This window comes from Physeter macrocephalus, chromosome 2 (assembly GCF_002837175.3).
Source record: "Physeter macrocephalus isolate SW-GA chromosome 2, ASM283717v5, whole genome shotgun sequence".
In the NCBI taxonomy this organism is placed as follows: domain Eukaryota; kingdom Metazoa; phylum Chordata; class Mammalia; order Artiodactyla; family Physeteridae; genus Physeter; species Physeter macrocephalus.
Window position 1 is genome coordinate 15,406,308 of NC_041215.1, and position 10,723 is coordinate 15,417,030.

Genomic DNA, 10,723 nt, shown 5'->3' on the forward strand with positions numbered 1-10,723 from the left:
GGGTGGGATTTCCAGGCTGCTTAGGGTGGCCTAAAGCCAATAGAATCGAAGTTAGACCCGATGGAGGATTTCTAGCCGCCTAAAGGGCGGCTTAGACATTGAAGGTTCGGACAGCTTCAGGCTCGATTCCAGGAGGCACTTCCCGACGTGGAGAACAGAGGGTGGGCTAAGGAGGGGACTTCCAGCCGGCGACGAGGGGACGCAGGCCAGCCTGAGGGCGGAGGTACAGCCGGATGCACCGAGGGGGGCGACCCAAAGAGGTTGTCTGCGCACCGCAGTTACCTCGGGCCCTGGAGCGTTGCTTGGACGGGGAGTGGCCTGGACGGGGCGTGGCCTGCGGTCGCGTCCCTCCCCAATCTACAGCCCTAGCGGCCGCCAGACCCGCGGGAGTCCGACCCGAGTGCACAGCGGAGCTGGGACCCTCCCTCCGACTTTCGGACCTGGCCATGGCGTCACTGCAGATACTGCTGTGCCTCTGTGTCGCCGCCGCGCACCTGGCGGGGACCCGAGGTGAGGCGCCCCTAGACCAGCCCCCTAGGTGCCGAACGTCTGACAGAGGGCGTGGCAGGCAGCCGGAGCCTGGAGACAGAACCAAGGGACCCACTTGCTTCCCCAGGCCTGCATTCCCTTTGCCAGCCTTGGGGGTGGAGTGAGGGGCAACGAAGAGATGGAGCTCTGGGACCACCTGGGGCAGGAGGGGATCTCATCCACTGTCTTCCCTCCTCCAAGGGACGATAGGGGCACCAGGAGTGTGGCTATGAACTTCAGGCTCCTCTGGATTCTCAGGACTGCAGGGTGCCCATCTCAGCCACAGCATTTGGACCCTGAATCATCCAGTCTTGGCCTCAGTATGAAGGGGCCAGAGCTGTCCCCTTTCACCCAACTCCTTCCCTCACACACACACACACACACACACACACACACACACACACAGCACTCAGAAAAGAAATTCCCATCTCTGGAACACTCAGTGGAGTGGGGAACTGGGCCCATTTCTCAGATGGGGAGACTGAGACTCCAAGAGGGAAGGGACTTGTCTGAAGTCACTGCCCAGCCCAGCTATCTCAGACAACTCGCGGCCGGAGAAGCCAGCCTAGATTCCAAGGACTTCCCACTGGCAGCTTGGGCCCCAAGTGCAGGGATGAAAGGTAGACTGAGGGAGGGACTTCCAGTCAGCAAATGGATGAAAGAAAATTCAGATCAATATGACAGCAGGGAGGGGCACAGCCAACTGAATTCATGGCCACTGAGCACAGTGGGAGAACTGGGTCTGGGGAGCAGAGTGGACACAGACTTCCCCAACCTAAGGGGCTGTGTCAGAGTGAGGGATGGGGCTGTGGGAGGCTGGGGGTGGGGACGTCATGGGGAGGCTTCCTGGAGGAGGGGGTGCTGCAATTCTCAGGGTCAGCCAGAGCTGGATTCCGGCTTCTCCCCTGTGAAATGGGGATGATCGTGGCCGCACTTTGCATACCAGGAGTTCACAGAGGTCCTTCCCTCTACCCCTCACCCCTTCGACAGGCACCACCACCCCTGAGGAGCCCATGGTGACTGCGTGGGGCCTTGAGGGTTCATTGCTGCACCCTGGCCAGCCCTTGCCAGCCCTGGAGGATTGGGAAGGTGAGCCAGCTTGGGTCTGAGTCCTCGTTCCGCTGGGGACTCTGTGTGAGCTCTGGCTGGTAGGGTCTTGTGAGGAGGGGATACAAGCTGGCTGAAGAGCCCAGGACTGTCCTGGTCCCTGGGCATGGCAGCCCCTGGAAGTGGTGCCCCAAGAGATCTAAGTTTTAGGAGCAGGGAGATGAGAGCCCAGGCTGTTTGTCCAGGAGGAAACCAGGGTGGGGTGGGGCGGGGCGGTGAGACAACCAGCTCGGTTCAGTCAGGGAAACAGGAGTTCTGGAACCCAAGTCTCTAGCTTCCCAGCTAGGAAGGTTCTATTTGACTTGCTCTTGAATGAGGAAAGGAGTGAGCGCCCCTTGAGGGGGTTGATGGAAACAGAAGCTAACCTGTGAGAGGCCAGACCCTTCCCACCTCTGGCTTCCGTGAAACAGAGGTTGCCTGATAGGTTCAGTGGGCAGTGAGCAAGGTCCCAGCTGGCACTGATGCGAGGCTGCTAGGCAGTGGAACAGCTGGTCTCAGGCCTGGCTCCTCGTGCTGCCTTTATATCTCCTTACACCTCAACGGTTCTGAATTCTGAGCGGGGGCTGGTGAGACAGTGGCAAGATCTCAGCGTGCACTCATGGGCCAGCTCAGATAGCAGCAGAACTAGGGCCGGTGCAAGCACAATCCAACCTCCCCTGATCCTTTTACAGTTCCGTCTGCCCTCGAGGGCTCCGGATCTGGGCAGGCTGGGCTACCCCATGCACTTTTGTGGGGAGGGGGACCTGGCTTAAACACGCAGATGGGGGTGGGCAGCCCGCAGCCCGGGCTCCTGCATGAACGGATGGGGCCCGACCGGCTGAGGCCCGGGTCCCAGCGCGTGCGGTGCCCGCAGAGGCCAGCGAGTGGACGTCCTGGTTCAACGTCGACCACCCGGGAGGCGACGGTGACTTCGAAAGCCTGGCTGCGATCCGCTTCTATTACGGGCCGGCGCGCGTGTGCCCGCGGCCGCTGGCGCTGGAGGCGCGCACCACAGACTGGGCCCTGCCGTCAGAGGTCGGCGAGCGCGTACACCTGAATCCCACGCGAGGTTTCTGGTGCCTCAACCGCGAGCAGCCCCGAGGCCGCCGCTGCTCCAACTACCACGTGCGCTTCCGCTGCCCGCTTGGTGAGGGCGGGGCTAAGGGAGCGGCGGGGACTGGCCATAGGTGGATGAGGCCTGAAAGGACGGTGTTGTGTGTGTGTGTTGGGGGGGGGGGGGGGAGGGTGCAGGGCGTGGCTAGGAAGAGGCGGGGTCTTTTAGGAGCAAGGCCGCAGGAGAGGGCGGACCGGATAGGAGAGGGGCTTTGGAAGGGAGGGGCTAAGAATGGCCGGGGCCCCGGTGGGGGTCAGGAACATAGCTCCCTCTCACTGCCCTCTTTTGCTCATCTAGAACTAGGGCCGTTCTGTGGAGGTGTGTTTTGAGCCCCAGATGTGTGTGAGACGCAAAGAGCAGAGCAGGGCTTATCTTGGCGGGGGCGGGAAGGTACCTCAACTGCACATTTGACTGGTGCGCCTGGGGGAGCACCGACTGAGGCAGTGGGCAGGACTTCTCTCTGACTCGGATGCACGTGACGGGAACACCCTCCAGTCCCACACTGTCAACAGAATTCCAGGTTCCACCTGACGCCCCCATCCCTGCCCTCTCCCCAGAGGCCACGTGGGGTACGTGGGGCCCGTGGGGTCCTTGTTCGGGGAGCTGCGGGCCAGGCCGTCGCTTGCGCCGCCGCCGCTGCCCAAGCCCCGCCGCGGATGCGTGTCCTGGGCGTCCCCTTGAGGCGCAGAAGTGTGTGAGGCCTCCATGTCCAGGTAGGAGAGGCGGGGCCTGGAGGAGAGAGGCGGGGCCTGGGTGTAGGGGCGGGGCCAGTTGAGGGACGTACCTCGAGGGGCTAGTTGGGGTGGAGCCTGATGGGGCAGTGCCTGGAGGGAGGAGGCAGAGCCTGAGTGTAGGGGCGGAAGCCTGGACGACCAGAACTTGGACCACGTGGAGCCTGGCTTTTCCTTCCCTTCCGGGACCCGAAGAGCATTGGTAAATGTGTACATCTGGACGGGTGGACGCCATGGGGGTCGTGTCCAGTCATGGGCAGATCTGAGGAGGCGCTTCCTCTGTGTGCCTGTTGGAGTGTGCGGATGTTCCAGTGGACGTGGATACACACAGAAGCTGGCTCACGCACTCGGGGTGCACACACGCGTGGCATTCGCAGGCCACGCCCGTCCCCCACGCCCACGTGGACATGCGCTCACACCCTGGCAGACATGATGCCCAGGCCCTCCCAGGGCCAGACACCAGGCCAGCCAGGAGGCGACTGGAAATTCCAATCAGGCCTGGTCTCCACAAACATGGTCTGGAGGCTGCCCCAGCAGAGCACGCAGCAGGGTGGGGGAGCACAGTGGCCAATGGGGTGGTGGGATTCCCCACCCTACTCTGCTTGGCTCTGCCTTCTCCGTGCCTCTGCCCTGAAGTTTCCAGTGGAATTTTCCATTTCATGGAGAAACCGCAGGATTTTGACAGGAGGGAGATGTTCCGGGCCCAAGACCCATCCCCTCACTGGGCCCCCAGCCCCTGCCTGAACATTTTCTCTCATGCTAGAAGGAGCCCCTCTGCCCTGTAAGAGTCACCTATCCTGTCCCCTCCTCCAGGGCATCTCCTTCACACCAGGACCCCAGGTCCCTCCCCTTGGCCCTGCCCTGACCACTCAGCCCCATGTCCTTCACACCAAGGGCTGCTGCAAGCAGGTCCATGCTGAGGACTCTCTGAGGGGAACAAGGTGGGGAGGGTGTCTGGATACCTTTGCTGAGTGACTGATAGAGAGGAAAGCCCTCCCCAGGAAGGGGTCAAGAGTCTTCTCTGCCTCCTGTGTCCCCCCCCACCCCCGGGTGTGGTCCCAACACCTGTGGGTGCCCTGACCACATCCTTCTGGGCTCGGTGGTCACCCCGTCTGGGCGTCCGCTGCCAGGAGCCAGGGTCTCCTTGCGAGACTGGCCTGGCACCATGGCTACTGGCCGCGCCCACGGAACCTTCTGGGTGCCTGGAGTCTGTGCCAGCAGCCGAGCCAATGTCAGTGCCCAAATGGATGGCTTCTCTGCAGGCATGGCCCAGGCCCAGGCCAACAGCTCCATCTCTGCTGGGGTCACTGTTGTCCTTAATAAGTTGGGTAAGTGCCTCGTGGCAAGAGGGATGAGGGGGCTGTGGAACTGGGGAGGAAATTCTGGGTGACACCAAGCACTTGGGATGATGTGATGCACAGTGAGGCCAATGGGGCAAGAAATAAGATGTAACGGTCATTGGAGAAGATGTGAGGTGAGAGGTGGACTTGCAAAGGGAAGCATTAAGATTAAGCATTAAGGGCACAGTCTCCAGCAGATGTGAGGTGAACCTGAGTGGGGGGAGGGTCATCAGAAAAGGCCCAAGTGAAACAGGGCATCACTGTAAGGGAAAGGATGGGGCCCTGCTCTTGGGAAGGGTCATTGGGAGAAGCTGGGATGGGGCAGGGCCCTGACCTTTGCTGCCTCTGCCCCCAGAGAAGCCCTACCTGGTGAAGCACCCTGAGTCCCGAGTTCGAGAGGCTGGCCAGAATGTGACCTTCTGCTGCAAAGCCTTGGGCACCCCCAAGCCCAAGAAATACTCCTGGTGAGTGCCTTGCCCCATGCTCAAGGGTCTCGTGCCCAGCTTTGGGGTTGGAATGGGCTTCCCATGATATGTGGTGCCTCAGAGACCCAGAGGAAGCTGCTCTGCAACCTCCCTGTGCTCCATGCGGGGCGGGACAGATGCAGTCCCTCCCCCGTGCCAAGGGCATTCATGGTGTTGTTCACCCGCCCCCCAGGTTCCACAACGGGACCCTGCTGGACAGGCGAACGCACAGGTACGGGACCCACCTGGAGCTGCATGGGCTTCACCCAGACCAGGCAGGCACCTATCACTGCAAAGCGTGGAATGATGCCGGGGCCGTGCGATCGGGCACTGCCCAACTCACCGTGCTTGGTGAGTGTCCTCAGCCACCCTACCCACAACCCTGAGCGAGCCCTGACACCAAACTGAGCCCCAACCCCAGCTAAAACGCAACTTCAAATGGGACCCCAACTTCAGACTGATCTCTGACCTTGCTCAGTCGGATCCCAGGCTCCCACTGAGCCCCCGGGTTGAGCCTCTGATCCCAAACTAGGCCCCCAACCTTGGCCTCCATGGAGTTCCCCCCCTTACCCTGATCTGGCTGATTTCTTGCTCCACAGCCCCAGGCCAGCCAGCCTGTGACCCCCAGCCCCGAGAACACCTGATCAAGCTTCCAGACGACTGTGGTCAGCCAGGCAGCGGCCCCATCTACCTGGACGTAGGCCTTTGCCCTGACGCCCTCTGCCCCGGCCCTGCAGGCTCGAGCCCCCGATGTGGGGCTGCAGGCACCCGCTGCTGCTCCGTGCGCCGGCTGGAGAGCAGGAAGATCCACTGCTCTGGCTACGTCCTCCCAGTCAAGATAGTGGCTGAATGTGGCTGCCAGAAATGTCTGCCCCCTCGGGGGCTGATCCGGGGACGTGTGGTGGCCGCTGAGTCTAGGGAGCCCTTGCGCTTTGCTCGGATCCTCCTGGGCCGGGAGCCCATTGGCTTCACATCCTACCAGGGTGACTTCACCATTGAGGTGGCACCTTCCACTCAGCGGCTGGTGGTTACTTTCGTGGACCCCAGTGGCCAGTTCGTGGACACTGTCAGGGTCCTGCCTTTTGACCCTCGAGGTGCGGGCGTGTACCATGAGGTCAAGGCCATGCGCAAGAAAGCCCCTGTCATCTTAGATGCCAGCCAGAGCAACACGATATCCCTCGGGGAGCTGAAGGACGAACCCCCCTTAGGCGAGCTGGTCATCCCGCCGAGAGCCTTCCGCAGAGCTGATGGTGAACCCTACACAGGGGCTGTGGAGGCCCGGGTGACATTCGTGGACCCCCGAAATGTCACCTCGGCGGCCGCCGCCCCCAGTGACCTGCGATTTGTGGACAGTAACGGGGAGTTGGCCCCACTGCGCACCTACGGCATGTTCTCGGTGGACCTCCGTGCCGCCGGCTCCACAGAGCAGCTGCAGACCGGGCCGGTGGCCGTGCGTGTGGCCGCCAACCAGATCCGAATGGCCGGCCACGCGGAGGCCCTGAAGCTGTGGTCGCTGAACCCTGACACGGGCCTGTGGGAAGAGGAGAGCGGCTTCCAGCGTGAGAGGTCGGCGTCCTCACGGGTCCGCCGGGAGGAGCGGGTCTTCCTGGTGGGCAACGTGGAGATCCGGGAGCGGCGTCTGTTCAACCTGGACGTGCCTGAGCGCCGCCGCTGCTTCGTGAAGGTGCGCGCCTACGCCAACGACAAGTTCAACCCCAACGAGCAGGTGGAGGGCGTGGTGGTCACGCTGGTCAACCTGGAGCCTGCCCCCGGCTTCTCGGCCAACCCCCGCGCCTGGGGCCGCTTCGACAGCGCCGTCACTGGCCCCAACGGGGCCTGCCTCCCCGCCTTCTGCGACGCCGACCGGCCGGACGCCTACACCGCCCTGGTCACGGCCACCCTGGGCGGGGAGGAGCTGGAGCCCGCCCCCTCCCGGCCCCGCCCGCTCCCGGCCACGGTGGGCGTGGCCCAGCCCTACCTGGACAAGCTGGGTTACCGCCGCACCGACCACGAGGACCCCTCCCTCAAACGCAATGGCTTCCGCATCAACCTCGCCAAACCCAGGCCCGGCGACCCCGCCGAGGCCAACGGCCCCGTGTACCCGTGGCGCAACCTGCGGGAGTGCCAGGAGGCCCCGGTGACCGCCAGCCACTTCCGCTTTGCTCGCGTGGAGGTGGAAAAATACGAGTATAACGTGGTCCCCTTCCGCGAGGGCGCGCCGGCCTCCTGGACTGGAGATCTCCTGGCCTGGTGGCCCAACCCGCAGGAGTTCAGGGCCTGCTTCCTCAAAGTGAAGATCCAGGGCCCCCAGGAATACATGGTCCGCTCCCACAATTCGGGGGGCAGCCACCCTCGGACCCAGGGCCGGCTCTACGGTCTGCGGGATGACCGGAGCGTCCGAGATCCCCAGCACCCTAGCACATCTGCCGCCTGCGTGGAGTTCAAGTGCAGCGGGATGCTGTTCGACCAGCGTCAGGTGGACAGGACGCTGGTGACCATCGTGCCCCAGGGCAGCTGCCGGCGCGTGGCGGTCAACGGACTCCTGCAGGATTACTTGACCCGGCACCCCCCTGCTGCACCCGCTGATGACCTGGCAGGCTTCTCCATGCTGGCCCCGCTGGACCCTCTGGGTCACAACTATGGTGTCTATACAGTCACTGACCAGAGCCCAAGGCTGGCCAAGGAGATTGCCATCGGCCGCTGCTTCGATGGCTCCTCTGATGGCTTCTCCAGGGAGATGAAGGCCGATGCTGGCACAGCCGTCACCTTTCAGTGCCAGGAGATACCAGAGGGCCGGCTGAGCCTCTTCCAGAGGCTGCTGGAGTCCCCGTCGGCAGCTCTTGGTGACATCCGCAGGGAGATGGGCGAGGTGGGCCGGGCACAGGCGCGAGCCTCAGGGCCCCCCCGCACCCGCCGTGGCAGGGTCCAGCAGTGACCCTGGGCCCCAGCCTCGCTCCTCGGCCCTGCTCCAGACTCCTCTGTCCTTGGCAAGTCTCTTCAGGTTTCTGGGCACTTCCCTCCCCTGCCCAGAATTCAGTCGGGTCCGATGGTGGAAACGCAGGCAGCTAATTGTTGCTGTGTGATGTGAAATGGAGTTTGTCCTGACTGTGGGAGCCAGCATCCTGGGGTGATGGTCGGGGCTGGTGACCGACTGAGGCCCAGAGGGGATCATTCCCAGCTCACATGCCAGCTCTGATTTCATTTCATATTTTGACCCTGATTTCAGATAATCTGCCCTTTCAGATTTCTCTGCTGAGCTGGATGCTTTATTGGGTCCTCTACCCTGAGTTTTGTTCTTGGGGTTATTTATTGAATAAATAATAACAGGTGTGAGTGTGGGGTCCGGACATGGCCCATTGAAGGTCTGGGAAAGAGGCTTCTTGGCTCTGGGGCTGGGGAGCACAGTTCTCATATGTTTGGTGCTTGGAGATTCCCCAGGGGGTCGGGGCAGCAATTCAATTAAAGATGCTTCATTTCCAACTCCTGGTGTCAGTCTTGGGGAGAGAAGGATGGAGGCTGGGGCTGCTGGATCCACGTGCACCTTGGCAGGCAGAAACAGGCCTGAAGCACATACGGACATGGGTGTGCAAGCAGCTTGCAGGCCCCCGTGCGGCCCCGGACACTCCTCAGGTAGGCACGTGGGCCCCAACCGATGCCCACAGAAGTGCATCTGCGACATGTGTGTGCAGAGCTGACTCATGAGCAGCCCAGGCTTGTGCAGCCCTGACTGCAAAACACAGTAGCAGCTGCTGCCCTGGCCTTATCCTCCTTGCCTGGCTGTGGTCAGTGGCTCCTATCTGGCCACATGCCCAGGGGCTACAGTGGGCAGGGAGGGGTCCTGGCAGGGCCGCTTGCCCCAGGAGGCAGGAATTGAGGCTTCCCTGGACTTCTTCCCCCGGGGCCACAGCTGCCCTGCCCTGGGTCACACCCGGCTGAGGCCTGGCCGTGCCTTGACCACATGGTGATTTGGCCGCCCAAAGCCATGGTCCTGAGCCCTCTGACCTCACCAGGACTCTCAGTCTGGAGGTGCAGAACCATCACTTGCTTGCTCTCTGTGTGCGCGTGGCCAGGCAAGTTGTCCTGACGCCCCATGGGGCAGGCGCTGTTCTGACCACACCCCCACTTTCCAGACAGAGAAATTGAGGTCCCAAAAAGGAGAGGCAAAGGGCTGCTTGGGCCCCGGAGTGAATCCCAGCAGGAGCGGGGGGCTCCCTGGATGGCCCAGCAGTCCCCTCAAGAACACGCGTGAGACTCCCTTGGCCTGTAGACGTCGGTCCCTGGAAGGCATCGATGTGGCATTTCTGGGGGCCTGGAATGGGGAGCATTGTGCCTGGCTGATTGCCCCCAGAAAGGGTGATGGCAGGGAGCTGGAGTGCGGGGTATTATTCCCTTATTCTAGGGCCTGCTCAGGCCTTCTGCACACCCACCCACCTGCCCACTCAACTGCTCACTTCCCCTTCTATCACCCACCCGCCCGCTCGCCCACCTGTCCTCTCCTGCCCCTCCGGTCCCTCTTATCATTTGCCTGTCTAGCATTTAGAGGTGTCACCTCTGTGCCAACAGTGGGAGCCCGGAGAGGGCCTGGCCTTGGCGGGGAGAGAGGTTCACACACACCCCGACACACCTTTGGAGTCAGTGCTCAGCCGACATGGCCTGCTGGCTCTTGTCCATCTGGAGAACTCTCCATCGGACAACGCCCAGCCTCTCCAGCCCTCACTCACACTTTTGCTCAGGCCATGCCTTTCATGGGAACATCTTCCCCTGCCCAGGGGCCAGACTTAGGGGCCTGGAGGGTCTGGGAGAAGCTGGCAAACCCGAGGGTATCAGCCCCAGTCTCTGAGGGTGGACCCCAGGGCTGTGCTTGGAGACAAGGTTTGGAGGCCCCGGTGCCAGCACCCCAGCCTCTCCTTGGATAGGCTGTGATGGACAAGAGAGGGGAGATGCTTTGAGGCCCCTGGGAGCCAGGGGCATGCGCATTTATCCAGACTTACTGTGTCTACACCCTCAGCTGAGAGGGAAGCTCAGAGGGGTGGGCCCCCGGCCAAAGCAACGCAGACCCTGGGCCTGCAGGAGTTGGCGGGGGGGGGGTCCCCGTGCAGCTGGCAGGAAAAGCTGGCTTCCGGGCTGGGTGTGACGATGTGTCAGACGCCACTGCCAAATACATTTCATTGAGAAAATGTTGGGGCCGCGGCCACTGCCAGGCCTGGGGCAGCTGAGCTTGGGGCCGGCAGCTGGCCCCCTTCCCTAGGGCGAGGCAGAGATGGGTGGGCGTCATCCTGGGGCCCCCTCCCCAGCTGCTGCGGCTGGGCCAGGAATGAGCAGGGGCTCCTAGAGGGAAGCGGGCCAGGGAGACTGTTCCAGGAAGAGGGCAGAGCCCAAGAAAATCTTGGCACAGGACGGTGGCTGGAGCCCCAGTGCCTCCTCATCCCTGCTAACAACTCTCCAAGAGGGCAGCACTTG

General features: G+C 62.5%; 1 protein-coding gene across 1 annotated transcript; it reads left to right on the forward strand.

The window, feature by feature from the left end:
* Positions 1-446: 446 nt before the first annotated feature.
* Positions 447-8,198, forward strand: CILP2 (cartilage intermediate layer protein 2). Its single transcript, XM_007116979.2, has 8 exons — positions 447-510; positions 1,519-1,617; positions 2,489-2,761; positions 3,286-3,436; positions 4,504-4,787; positions 5,155-5,263; positions 5,457-5,614; positions 5,863-8,198. Exons 1-8 carry the CDS (start codon positions 447-449, stop codon positions 8,196-8,198), a joined length of 3,474 nt encoding a protein of 1,157 aa, XP_007117041.1.
* Positions 8,199-10,723: the final 2,525 nt, after the last annotated feature.